Source organism: Pecten maximus, chromosome 14 (assembly GCF_902652985.1).
Source record: "Pecten maximus chromosome 14, xPecMax1.1, whole genome shotgun sequence".
Lineage (NCBI taxonomy): Eukaryota > Metazoa > Mollusca > Bivalvia > Pectinida > Pectinidae > Pecten > Pecten maximus.
Window position 1 is genome coordinate 20,074,593 of NC_047028.1, and position 14,947 is coordinate 20,089,539.

The following is a 14,947-nucleotide window of genomic DNA, read 5'->3' on the forward strand; positions in this document are numbered from 1 at the left end:
ACAAAGGTCGTAATACATAACTAATTTATAAAGGTATTTCTGATACACACACATACGACGTTACCTGTACGCCACGTCAGATGATACACAAATCAACGATCCTTGACAATATACGAAACAAAAGCCTTACTACTGATACGTAATACCGTGACCTCGTAAAGAAGCTATTGTTTTACTCTACCTGGTAGGGATATATACCGCCATGTTTTCCAAGAAAGTTGTGTACGGATCGGCCGTAGTATTAGCGTTTGGAACGCTATTGAACACAATAGGACGTTTCAGTCCATGGATGTTTACTGTAAAAGGACCCAATGTTTACAATGATGCTAAGAACAAAGTGATACACGGTACCATCAACTTTGGCTGGTTCTACCTCCAGGCGTGTGACTCTCGGCGATGTTACACACAGTCCATGATAGAACGGTACGGAGACCACAATACCCACGCCAATACCACAATCTCTGTCTTCTCGGGTGAGACTTTGATAATCTTTGATTCTTCATTATCACAATATGTCCATTATATTTATTTCTTGTTTCCCTTCAGAAGATGTTATTTAATTTTTCTGTATTTTTTATACAGGTTTTAATTTTGCTAGTGTATATATATATTGATAATTTCTCGATTATTTCAGCTACATTATATCAGTTTTATTTATATTATAAACCAGCGGTATTTTGATTATGCAATCGCATGCATTATTATGTATCCCAAATTTTAAATAAATTCCACCTTTTATGTTCAACCTGTCAAATCCATCACTCCGCAACATACGACAAAGCTATTGGTCATTGATTATACAAATTATGTTAAGATTATTCTAACGATTTCATGTTATGATTTGCACACTGGGGGCGATTCCATTGTTCACAATAGATATCTGACCTCTCTGTGATCTCTGGCCGCCGCAAAACGGCAAGTTAATGACCTTATACTACATGCTGCTATGGTTTACTGTTGTATTTATTAATAAAAGTAGAGACAATACACTAAAATGTGAACAAATCAAAATGTAAGCAAATGTGAACAAATCAAAATGTGAACAAAATGTGTGAACAAATAAAATATCTATAAGCAACAAAAGACAACATGGTGCTTTGTAATGTTATCTCGTGTCTCTATTTCATCGAGGACACCTGCCATCTACATCCAGGTCAATTAGTGTTAATGTCATGTTCTGAAACATAAAACATGGTTTGTTTAAGGCCCTCTCATCTGAAAAGGTACAAAGTGATGTCAATGACATTACTATGGGCAATGATGAACACAATGGAAGCCTTTTTTTAAGAGAATAATATTCGGTCGGAAAACATTTTAATTTATACAATTGTGATATAAAACCATGTGTTTAGCTATAGAGAAAGCTATTTAGATATGACGATAAACCATCACTCGTTCGGGAAATCTGTAGAAATTCGAATTAGATGAAAGTGGAGATAAACCATCACTCATTCGGGACGATCTATAGAAACTCGAGTTAGATAAATGTGGAGATAAACCATCACTCATTCGGGACGATCTATAGCAACTCGAGTTAGATAAATGTGATGATGAGCCATCTCTCATTCGGGACGATCTATAGAAACTCGAGTTAGATAAATGTTGAAATAAACCATCACTCATTCGGGACAATTTATAGAAAGTCGAGTTAGATAAATGTGGAGATAAACCATCACTCATTCGGGATCTATAGAAACTCGGGTTAGACAAATGTGATACTTAATCATCATTTATTGAAAAGTTCTATATCAGAAAAAACACCATATGATTTAACCATTTCCCATTGCCGACGCTTTATACTTGAGGTTGCTAGCAAAATACCTTAAAAATGTACTTGATTGTATTTTGTACACTGTCATTATGACGTGAGGTAAGTACTGGATGGTTTTTGTCCTCGATATTTGCCGTTACCCTGCTTACCACGTCTTTACTATGCATATTATCAACGGTTCAGAACATGTCATGTTCGCATTAAAGTACTTAGAATCGAATATCTACAAAATTGATCAAATTATGGGGCTAGAATACCTTCCCTGCCATTTCACAATGGTTTAGGCCCATTTGGTTTCTCCAGCTTCCATTCTGGAGTGGTCTCTATTATCACTGCCGATACCTAACGTACCGGATGTGTGATGTAATTTTATGTTCATTATTTGACATTTAAAGTATCTATTACTGAATTAGTATTTAAAGCTGAAACTATACACTGATACAGCACACTGTATGTATTAATTTGGGCAATCCTTTTAGTGTTCGACCATAGTTAACCATCCATCATCTGTCAGAAAACTTCCCTAACCAATACACACACAGGTAATATTTAGTGTTCATTTCACATTAGGTTTGTGTTAATTGGTAGACTTTGTCTTCACGATATTTAAAATCCTTGCAACAGCCAATGTCATATATGAGATGCATTTGTATATATTTATGCATTTAGTAAACAAAATACAGAATAAAGAGTAGAAAAAAGGAAAGAACATCTTCATTCCGCCAAGATGGTGACACGCATTCGCACACGGACGCACGACTGGTCCATCATGACAGTATAATGTATCAAAAGGTACCGAAGTGTCTGCAATATGGCTGTAGAGGTGAAATAGATTGAAACAATTGGTCCCATTCAAATATACATCGACGATCTTAAATAATGTTGCGAAGCCATCCTAGATCATGAAGGGGCCCCACCATTAATTGCCCTTTACGACATGCACTGAGAAGGGAAATGTTTGGTACAATTAATCATTATCACAATCAGATGGAGATGATATATGACATATATTTTCAGGATGGTTGTATATTCCTAGATTCAAGATGTATTGCTTTGATGTCATGCCTGTTCTGAATTGCGATTGTGCCCAGGCTGCCATATATTTCACTACTACAGTACTTATATACTAGATGCTCAGTCAGATTCATTCGTTTATGACACTTTTTTTTTTAAAGGATATGGTAATTATATTATGTCAGGATTTCAATAACTGGTTTTCCATCAGTGGAAATAAAGAATTGTATTTTTTTTTACTTAAACGACAAGATAAATTGTACCATAGCCATGCTAGTTTTTATGCACCAGATTATGCAGTGATTTCCAATCGTACTAGGGATCCGGGGAGCGACCCTGTCTCTCGCTGATTGATTAGCACTTGTTAGCTTTGATATAATTCAAGAACGAATTCTATTACAGATGTACCTAGATATTGCAGTATTACACTTTAGTTCCAGTAATTAGTTAGTCTGGATTACAATCCCCGCTCCATATGTCCACGTCGTATTATAGGAGACAACTTGGAATGTCGAACAATGTCGACATATATCTTGAAAATAAAGATAAGCCATGACATTCTTACTAAAATGATATATATCGCGGATTTTAAGGTCATTACTTTAATTTTAGGACTACCCCAGTTGTTAGAAGCTCACACTCACAGCTCATTCTCAGATCCAAAAGTTTGATAGAAATCTGAACAAAGCAGACAGAATGTGCCTGATATAAATTGTTGAGTTTGTGGAGTTTGTAGCTTTTGTCAGAAATATGCATGTTTAACCTCTAATTCTTAAACTGATTTTTTCTTAAATCAGGCTTCATACTATGTTCAGAATTCTTAATCAACAAAGGCATTTTTATTAAAAATCACCGTTTGCATTTGTCAAAACAGAGTCAATTGTTATGCTAAAAGTCAAATCCGGTCCACAGGTACTTGGGGTAAGAAATTATATTTGTATATATACTATATAGCCTCGTATTACTATATAAAATAGAGCTCTATTTACGAGGCTATATAGTATATATATACAAATATAATTTGATATATAATAATAAAACGTTGTAATCAATATCATACGAACCAGTCGTATGATAGTGATGGAATTAATTGGAAATAAGTTAATTTTAAAAAGAATATCATACGAACCAGTCGTATGATAGTGATGGAATTAATTGGAAATAAGTTAATTTTAAAAAGAATTTAACGGATCATCTGCAATATAATCCTATGTCCAAAATTCTTGTTTTTGCAATGAACCCATGTTTTTTTTTATCCTGTGGCTATAGTTATCCTAACAACACCAGGGAATAGAGTGAAATCGGGTCAAGTATTTCCATGTCGTGTGCTATAAATCCTCGTTAGCGTAACGACGTATGCAATTATGTGATCCACATGAGCTAAGTATGTTCCCCTGAAATATGATTTGTTTTAATGTTTTGCCGAAATTAGCGAACAGCTTAACAAATTACAACAGCAAGACCAATGGTTAGCCGTGGTTCATAATGGAACATACTAAAAATTGATCATGTAACATAGGTTCAATTCAGCCAGAGTAGTGATTTATAGGCCTGTAAAAGTATCATTGGATTTGCTATTTAGATACCCTTAACAAATGTCAAATACTGCAGGGGAGGTACATTAACCCCGTAATGTAATCCAATTACATTTTTTATCATATTGAATATTTAATAAAACAAACATCAAAATGATATATGTGTTAATTTTTAATCTCAACATATAATTTCTATTTCAGAGACCTGGCTAGCGAGACGAATTGGGGAACAGACAATTGAGGTGTTTGCATTGTTATTTAACGTAGCAGGACTAGCGGGGACTGGTTTCCTTATTTATACATGGAAGTCACAAACCAGACTGCGGTACGTGGTTACATTGCTGTCCGCCACCGTCCTCCTCATATCTGGTAAGGTATTATATTTATCTCTGGTAAATTTACATATATTCGTATAAATATGGTTACATTATTTAATGTGTTTCAACTCATTTGGTTCCTATATGCTTTGTAATACCCCCCTCTTCTACTTCCTATTCATATCTTGGTCAATATGCCATGCACAAACCAGTCTTGTTAACCTTCTTGCGACCCCCTTACCACAGTTTTTGAAGTTCCTTTTGATGTTTCTCCTTTTTGTGACCAATTACCACTATCCGCATGTCTTGTCCATTACCTACACCATTAAGCTACACTTACATATACTCTCTCAGAATCTTCCTGTTATACACATGTATTGTCATCTATTCTAAGTCCTAACCTCCAATCTTTCCAGCCACTCATTGCATTCTGTTAAACCCCTCTTTAGTCTGGTCGAGTATCTCAAGGCCAATCGCCCTAACTTTAGCCCCTTTCTTGTATTAGGTTCAGTATCCAACGTCCTAAACTCCCTTAGTTTAGTCTCCTCATTTTCGCTAGTCTTATCCTTCCATCCTTTATTCCATCCTAATATGTGACCTATTATCTCAACTCCTGTACTCCACTCTTTAAGCCCTTTCACTGTCCAAGGTCGTTATTTCCCCTCATTTTTTCCCTCCTCATAAATGACCAATTAAGCCAAGTTTTCGCCCCATTTTGTTACCTTCTCCCCCCTAATATCTTGCCCAGTAACCCGAGTTCTCCTCTTCTCTTTATCTTCCTTCCTGTGTTTAGTTCACTATTCCAAGTTTTAACCCATTCTTTTAAACCTCCCCTTATATCTTGTCCAGTATCTCAAGGCCGATCTCCCAACGTAAGTCCCTTTCTTATATCAGTTACAGTATCCAACGTCCTAAACTCCCTTCCTTTAGTCTCCCCATAATTTGTTGTATATGAACACTAATTTGTTTCCAGACGGGCTCCAATTAAGACTTACTCTTCTCAAATGCGTAATAATCAATAAGAGGGCAGGTTGAGCCATTTCATGTTCGTTAATATATCATATGTGTGTATATATATATTTATAAGCAGAAACCCAGTCTATACTGTCAATGAAGACTATTTATATATATATATCATAAAGTAATACATTGTTACAGTAACGCTCCATTGCCTAGTGTACAACATCAATCTACCAGTATCATGTGTATTTATGTACAGTATATATGAGTTTTACTGATGTTTACAGCCACATAAGGATAACATTAGTTTAACGAGGGCAATCCGTCATACGCGGAAACAGGATATTCAGTCATTTTAAGACGAGTTTTTTAGTATATGTATAAAGATGTGTATATGTTGTGTGTATAAAGCATGTTGTTCAAATATACAATTTCCGAATCATCAATAATCTTATAATGATTCGCCTGAAATATTTCTGTACTTTAATGAACATTTTATAAATAGTGATAATTTGAAAGACAATTCCCAGATATATTGAAATTATACTGGACCTTTTATCTAATGTGTAATATGGGCAATCTGTGTGCATTGGTATATATTGGTCATCCGGACTTCAATTAGTCAATAGCATTTCACCTTTATTCACTATCTACATTTGACAGAAAAAGTCTATGACTGGTGCCATATAGCATTCCGGAACGCTTTCAAAGTAGTCACATTCTCCTTCATTCATTTGTTAATGTCTTTTCCATGATGACACATAATTTTTCTATTTATATCGCATTATGTGGTTTTATTTCATTTTTGTTACTGATGTTTCATCCTTTCACTTCATGATGGGGGTGGGAGGAAAAGTCGTCACGCGGTGTCGAATTAGAATGTCTCCCGTTATCTTAATTGTGAAGACCAATTTTCAAGTATATACTTATATATCTATGACTTACATAACTCATGATTGATGCGGACATATTATTTTATCACGTGGTATGCATGGACAGTATAAATTTAGGATCGGTTATATTAATATCAGCGCGCGTTATGACCACCATTAAAAAGAAATATTCCATCTTTGGCATGATTTTGATATAGCTTCTGTAATATCACTAAAGTGCCTGTGTATATGTTTCCATGGTAATATACATTATCGTAAATATGCCATTATTACCCTTATGGTCTTGATTGCTACCCTGGAAAATAAAGCCGAAATATCGATTACAGTAATCTTCTAAGTCTTCTAAGACTAGAAAGCCAGAAGTGCCGGGTTCGATCGCTTGCAGAGGCAGTGACTTAAATGTAATTAATCATGTGCTCTGTTAAACTATTATGTTTTCAACTATCATAAAAAACAAAACAAAAACAAAAACACGAATAACTATAGCTATGTTAACGTTGTTCTGCAGCTGCTATGGAATGGGCTAACCTTGGAGAGGTACTGGCAGAAATGGGAAGCATTGTTCGTTACAACGACCCTAAGATACAGCTATTTACGCCATCTTCGCTCGTGCTATCCGGTCTTGGGTCCACGTGCATGTTTGCAGTCAGTGTGTTGTATTACTTAGCTGTTATGATGATGATATATCAACACAGCGACATAACAAATACAACAGGCGTAGAAAATCGGAGTCAAGATGCTAACGCCGGAAATGACGTCACGCCTGCGCAAACTCAAAGTCATATCGAAAGTTTGGAGGTACAAGTCAACACGGATCAAACCAGCGTATAACGGCTTTTGCAGTTTTACTCTTATCATAGCTTGTGTAAATATCTCATTTGATATCATTTGGAATTATAATTTTTAATGCATGCTATTAGGGGATGGAATCAAATTTAGTACCATCGATACAATATATACAATATACACGTGTATCTTAATATTTATTCATTCACTACCATCTTCAAAATTTTCACATGAACAACATGTACATTTTAGAATTAAAATAAGCTGCATGATGTTTTGTGTGTTTAATTTACATATGTCGTCACCACAAACATGTCAATTACAATATGTCCCGGAAAAGGATTTTAGTAAGGTAAGTTAAACAATATTTTATTCAAATAGACTTAAACATTTTTGTTGTGTCGATTGAATTATCAGAATTCACTCAGTGCTATTAATTTATTCGTGTAATTAAATATGTATCAATAAATTAAGGTTAAAATATTAAAAATTCATGAAAACGTAGGATTTTTTTTTTTTTACATATGCACGTGGTGTTGATGACATTATCATACAACATAGTTAAGACAAAGTAATAAAAGACGGTGACAATAAAATGTCTGACTGGATTATGAAATAATGTAGTTCCATAAAAAATGCGCATGTGTCTCATTTTCATTCTAGAGGTTAATATTGCTCACGAAATATAATTACCTCCATAATTGAGTGTCATGTCTGTAACCTAAGCCAATGTATTACTGCCTTAACCTCCAAAGATGAAGTTGTATTCAGAATACAAATAAATGTCATTGTTGAATTGATGTGTGTTGAATTCTTTTTTGCTGATATTTTACTGCAGACGAATATTACGATTAAGAGGATGTTTGTTTAAATTCTTCATTTTTTAGATATCTAAATGATATTTCTAGAATATGATACTTCATATAATATTTATCATATCACGATGAAACAATATTGATCAGTAGAAATGGAGCATTGACAGAAATTAAAATTAAAATTTGTCAACAAGCCTGACATCTAGACAAATTATTTGCAAAGGATACTGGCGTTATTCCCGTCTTGAATAAATCTTTATCATACTTAATGAACGCAGTCGTTGCGAAAAAACAGTAATGCTAAACCACTCATTTGAATAGTTTATATGAAGTGAATAGTTAACATATCACTTTATGGTCTCATTAGTTAACATATCACTTTATGGTCCTAATAGTTAACACGTCACTCTTTGGTCTCAATAGTTACACATCACTCTATGGTCCCAATAGTTAACATATCACTCTATGGTCAAAATAGTTAACACATCACTCTATGGTCCTAATAGTTAACACATCACTCTATGGTCCCAATAGTTAACACATCACTCTATGGTCCTAATAGTTAACACATCACTCTATGGTCCCAATAGTTAACACATCACTCTTTGGTCCTAATAGTTGACATATCATTTTATGGTCCTTATAGTTGACATATCATTTTATGGTCCTTATAGTTAACACATCACTCTATGGTCCTTATAGTTAACACATCACTCTATTGTCTCAATAGTTAACACAGCATTCAATGGTCTCAATAGATAACATATCACTCTATGGTCCTAATAGTTAACACATCACTCTATGGTCCCAATAGTTAACACATCACTCTTTGGTCCTAATAGTTGACATATCATTTTATGGTCCTTATAGTTGACATATCATTTTATGGTCCTTATAGTTAACACATCACTCTATGGTCCTTATAGTTAACACATCACTCTATTGTCTCAATAGTTAACACATCACTCTATGGTCCCAATAGTTAACACATCACTCTATGGTCCTTATAGTTAACATATCACTCTATGGTCCTAATAGATAACACATCACTTTATGGTCCCAATAGTTAATATATCATTCTATGGTCAAAATAGTTAACATATCACTTTATGGTCCTAATAGTTAACACATCACTCTATTGTCTCAATAGATAACATATCACTCTATGGTCCTAATAGTTAACACATCACTCTATGGTCCCAATAGTTAACATATCACGTTATGGTCTCATTAGTTAACATATCACTTTATTGTCCTAATAGTTAACATATCATTCTTTGGTCCTAATAGTTAACATATCACTCTATGGTCCCTAATAGTTAACACATCACTCTTTGGTCTCAATAGTTAACATATCACTCTTTGGTCTCAATAGTTAACATATCACTCTATGGTCCTAATAGTTAACACATCACTCTTTGGTCCCAATAGTTAACACATCACTCTATGGTCCTTATAGTTAACACATCACTTTATGGTCCCAATAGTTAACATATCACTTTATGGTCCCACTAGTTAACACATCACTTTATGGTCCCACTAGTTAACACATCACTTTATGGTCCCACTAGTTAACACATCACTTTATGGTCCCACTAGTTAACATATCACTTTATGGTCCCACTGATTAACACATCACTTTATGGTCCCACTAGTTAACACATCACTTTATGGTCCCACTAGTTAACACATCACTTTATGGTCCCACTAGTTAACACATCACTTTATGGTCCCAATAGTTAACATATCACTTTATGGTCCCACTAGTTAACACATCACTTTATGGTCCCAATAGTTAACATATCACTTTATGGTCCCACTAGTTAACACATCACTTTATGGTCCCACTAGTTAACACATCACTCTATGGTCTCAATAGTTAACATATCACTCTATGGTCCCAATAGTTAACACATCACTTTATGGTCCCACTAGTTAACACATCACTCTATGGTCCTAATAGTTAACATATCACTCTATGGTCCTAATAGTTAACATATCACTCTATGGTCCTAATAGTTAACACATCACTCTATGGTCCTTATAGTTAACACATCACTCTATGGTCGCAATAGTTAACACATCACTTTATGGTCCTTATAGTTAACATATCACTCTATGGTCCCAATAGTTAACACATCACTCTATGGTCCTTATAGTTAACACATCACTCTATGGTCCTAATAGTTAACATATCACTCTATGGTCCCAATAGTTAACACATCACTCTTTGGTCCTAATAATTAACACATCACTCTATGGTCCTAATAGTTAACACATCACTCTATGGTCCCAATAGTTAACACATCACTTTATGGTCCTGATAGTTAACACATCACTTTATGGTTCTTATAGTTAACACATCACTCTATGGTCCTAATAGTTAACACATCACTCTATGGTCCCAATAGTTAACACATCACTCTTTGGTCCTAATAGTTAACACATCACTTTATGGTCCTTATAGTTAACACATCACTCTATGGTCCTAATAGTTAACATATCACTCTATGGTCCCAATAGATAACATATCACTCTATGGTCCCAATAGTTAACACATCACTTTATGGTCCTTATAGTTAACATATCACTTTATGGTCCTTATAGTTAACATATCACTCTATGGTCTCAATAGTTAACACATCACTCTATGGTCCTAATAGTTAACACATCACTCTATGGTCCCAATAGTTAACACATCACTCTATGGTCCTAATAGTTAACACATCACTCTTTGGTCCTAATAGTTAACATATCACTCTATGGTCCCAATAGTTAACATATCACTCTATGGTCGTAATAGTTAACACATCATTCTATGGTCTCAATAGTTAACACATCACTCTATGGTCCTAATAGTTAACATATCACTTTATGGTCCCAATAGTTAACACATCACTCTATGGTCCTAATAGTTAACACATCACTCTATGGTCCCAATAGTTAACACATCACTCTATGGTCCCAATAGTTAACACATCACTCTATGGTCCTAATAGTTAACACATCACTCTATGGTCCTAATAATTAACACATCACTCTTTGGTCTCAATAGTTAACAAATCACTCTATGGCCCTAATAGTTAACATATCATTCGTTGGTCCCAATCGATAACATAGCTACAGTTAATGCATTGACACGTGGGTCGGTTGAATAACCACTCATTTAGAATACTTACAGATCAGAGTTATGTGATTAAGACTTTTGATAAATCATATGATATTTTACAAGAGTTGACTTTGTAAGAAGTAGTAATATATGCAATTAATTAAGCAACCTTTGACTGTCGAGTGTTCAACTTTGACTAGATTGGTATGGTTTGGTATTTCAGGTTGGTAAGTATAATTTGGTATATATCACAGCCAATGCATGATTTGAGCTGGACGATAAATTATAGTGTAGACGTGGAGAACTGTAGATTTGATTCAAATTACGTAAAATGTACATTTCTGTCTATAGGTCATTTGCCTGACAGAGTAATTACCGAAACGTCACGCTCATATTATACACTGGTCGTGATATACACCAAAGTCTAGTCATTGTTTAGTTACGCTGTAATGATACGATTAAGTCCCCCGGTAGGGGCCACTGACGAACGCTCTTATACCGCCATCACATTGACGTTTCCCACCCTAACCGGACAAAGGGCTACTAGTCCTTACCGCCAAATTAAAGCTTAAAGACGCACCAACAAAGGGTAAATTTGACCGATTTAAAGCAAAAATAGGCTGATGAATACATTGTAATCTTAATGTTAAAACCACCATCCAAAGGTTCCAAAAGTTCTAAACTTCTGTATGTATCATTTAAATAAAGTGGAAAATTAATTAATTGTATCCCAAAGAAATTCAATCGTGCTTTCCTTCTACCAACCTGTCGCGTTTTTTTTGTTTTTGTTTTGTTCGTGTAACACGCAAAGTAGGTGATCACAATTTTATGAAGGTGTATGATTCGGTGCATCGAGTACATTACGTGCGTGTGCACTTTGTGTATGTACAAGCGAACAGTGAGGTGTCTGAACATAGCTTACACCGCACTGAGCATAGCCCATGTGTCACACACATAATATACCTATACACATAGTGAAATGAAATACAATGTAAAAGACCCAGACTTGAAATGTAAACAAGCATGTGTGTTCATTTCTATAGGTTAAATAACATCAATTTGTTAAAATTTTAAAACATATTTACGTATTTTTCAGAATTTTAAAAATCAAATGATTTTAGTCGTTTGAGCATCTTGTTCAACATTTTCTGTGACAATATTCGAGTAATTCAAAAGGTTGCCAGCAAAGTTGACGGCAATACCAGAATGTACAATTAAGAAAACAATATAATCAATTAATTGGTCAAAAAGTAAAAAAGAGAACAGATCAAATTCTCACAAACAAAATGCACACAAAAACATTATACTTATATTAATGAAAAAGAAAGTATTTCAGATTGGAACACTTTTACATGTACCTGTACTCCCCGATTTAACAACTTAGCCCTCAAGACTGATTCGGCATTGTTAACAGTCTCGGGTATCATTTTATTGTATATGTAGTAACACATGTCTCATGCCTATTTCCCCTATATCAGTATCTACTCATGTACCAATCGAATGTCAACACACGACAGGTTACTACTCAACACGACAGGTTTATCCATTATTAGGACACTGTGTTTTTTTTTATCATTTCTGGGCACCAATTAGATAGTTATTATGCTATGGGTGAATTTTGTATGCCTTTTTAGTGATGGTCAGTGTGTAGACTGTCGGCGCTGTTGCATCTTTACAACATTGATACTTTGGCTTCTCTAGACCACATGCGGAACATAGGGAAGGAACGCACAGCTAAAGGCCACACATGAGGTAATGTAAACAGAAATATTACGCAAAAAGGTGTTCAGAAAGACGAGAAAGGATGTTATTTGAAATGTTGTTGTCGGATTAGGTTAATGAAGCAGGGGAAGCAGGTAAAACTCTCATGTCTTACTTACAGGACAACACCCTCTATGCAATCTGAAAAAATACCTATATTTGTAACTCCTAATAATTTTGGATATGGCTATAACACTACCGGCGTGTTACTGACGACGAGACGAAGCTAGGAGACACGATGTTGATTATAGGGATGAACAAGCAAATCATTTTACTGTAATCCTAAATATTACACTGAGAAATGAACACAAGCTTATGAAAAATTTGAAATATCTCTAAAAGGTTGCGGAAATAGCTCTTTCTATATACTGGTTAGGGGCTCAAATTCAATGTGTTAATCTGTTAAAATTTGGAACTGCGTTAAAATTACAGAGTTCCAAATTCAGTAAATTTGTAGTTGTTTCTTATAGTCTAAAACTTTCCTTCCTCCGCTTTGCTACACTGAAGCTGGCTCAGTGACATACATTAGTCTGTAATTGTTAGGTTGAGGTAGTTACTGAATGAGTTTTTGGTGTTGGTGAATCAGTCGAGAAAGTGTGACTCTTAGAGATGGGTTTTTGAATGCCATAATTATGTAGCCATTACTGTTTATCGATGCAAAGGATGTCACTGACAAACATGTTCCTGATACTGGAAAATAGTTTGACTTAATAATCATTGATGGTCCATGGGTTACGTTCACTTTCTCTTTTTGTGCCCCTGGAATACCTGGTACATGTACCTGTATGTCATTGAAAAATCAAAAGCACAACCTGAGCATTTGGTTGATGCCAAGAACAAAATAACCTGACCTGATCTGATATATTCAGCCAACAGCAACAGCCAAGTTCAAAGACAGTATAACTATACTTTAATGGACCAACCTAGCCTTTTTGTTTTATCAACAAGATGGTTAGCACTGTGCCTTCACTTTTGTCGTGACATATTCCAGGGGTGCAGAGAAAGCGAAAGCTGGGAAGGAGCTTTATAACAGTCAAAAGAATATACATCCATACCATGAAACTCATCAGTCAGTCAATACAAACACTTGTTGGAGTACAAAAGATTTCTTACAAAGCAGTTTGTCACTATAATAACGCATATGTTCTCCAATACTAACGAATGTGAAAACGGCAAGAGAATGAATGTTTATCACTACGAATGAAAATTTAGCTGATGTAGACATTTGTTTTTAGTTATTGGATGGGTATGTTTTGGGAGAAAATATTCTATGTTGTAGATATAGAGATAAATATTTCGTTGTAAGCTGCGATAAAGTATATATAAAGTATTACACGCAGTTACCAAAATCATAATCAACATAATTAATAATCGAAATGTATATAAAATAAAATCACTACGACTAAGTAGCCCAATTAAGTGTACGATTTGTGTTAATATGCCATAAAGACCTTAAACGCTGGTTATGTTTCGATCAACATCAAAGTAAAAAGTATTTTAATTTTTAACCACTCTCTGGTTCGCATTCGTAGAAAACAAGTGTTATCCCAAACTCCGACTATAGGTGTTTTCTATATATACTTACCAGAAGCAGACGCCTGTGTTTAACCGACATTAAATATTTTTGTAAACCCTGGAGACATCATATAAGCGAGAGTTGTCCTCCTTCATTCAGTAACTTCGTAAAATATTCCAAGTAAGGAAAGACAACTCAATGTTAAAACGCTGTTTCGTACGAGTCGTATGGCCAATCTAATGTCCTTCATAAGTTAAAACCTAAGTGTAGGAAATATAAGGAGCCTGATAATATTCAAATGAGGTACATTAGTATTTTGCATCAAAACAAAATTTGTTATTTTATCATCGAAACTGTATTGCGTTGTTGCGATAAAGGTTTCTCATACGTCAAGGTTAGCCGTTACTTTAACAGCAATAACCGACAAAGTTGACAAATTTTACATTTTGAAGATAGTTTTTATGCTCGAC

The 14,947-nt window shown here is 34.7% G+C and overlaps 1 protein-coding gene across 1 annotated transcript; it reads left to right on the forward strand.

The window, feature by feature from the left end:
* The first annotated feature begins 99 nt into the window (after positions 1–99).
* Positions 100–8,074, forward strand: LOC117342427. Its single transcript, XM_033904587.1, has 3 exons — positions 100–473; positions 4,522–4,689; positions 6,999–8,074. The coding sequence occupies exons 1-3, from the start codon at positions 203–205 to the stop codon at positions 7,319–7,321; spliced, it is 762 nt and encodes a 253-aa protein (XP_033760478.1). The 5' UTR covers positions 100–202; the 3' UTR covers positions 7,322–8,074.
* The last annotated feature ends 6,873 nt before the right edge of the window (positions 8,075–14,947 follow it).

Coding starts and splice junctions, on each gene's coding strand:
- LOC117342427 (XM_033904587.1), top strand. CDS start 203: ATGTTTTCCAAGAAAGTTGTGTACGGATCGGCCGTAGTATTAGCGTTT. Junction 474..4,521: donor CACAATCTCTGTCTTCTCGG/GTGAGACTTTGA, acceptor TTTCTATTTCAG/AGACCTGGCTAGCGAGACGA. Junction 4,690..6,998: donor CACCGTCCTCCTCATATCTG/GTAAGGTATTAT, acceptor GTTGTTCTGCAG/CTGCTATGGAATGGGCTAAC.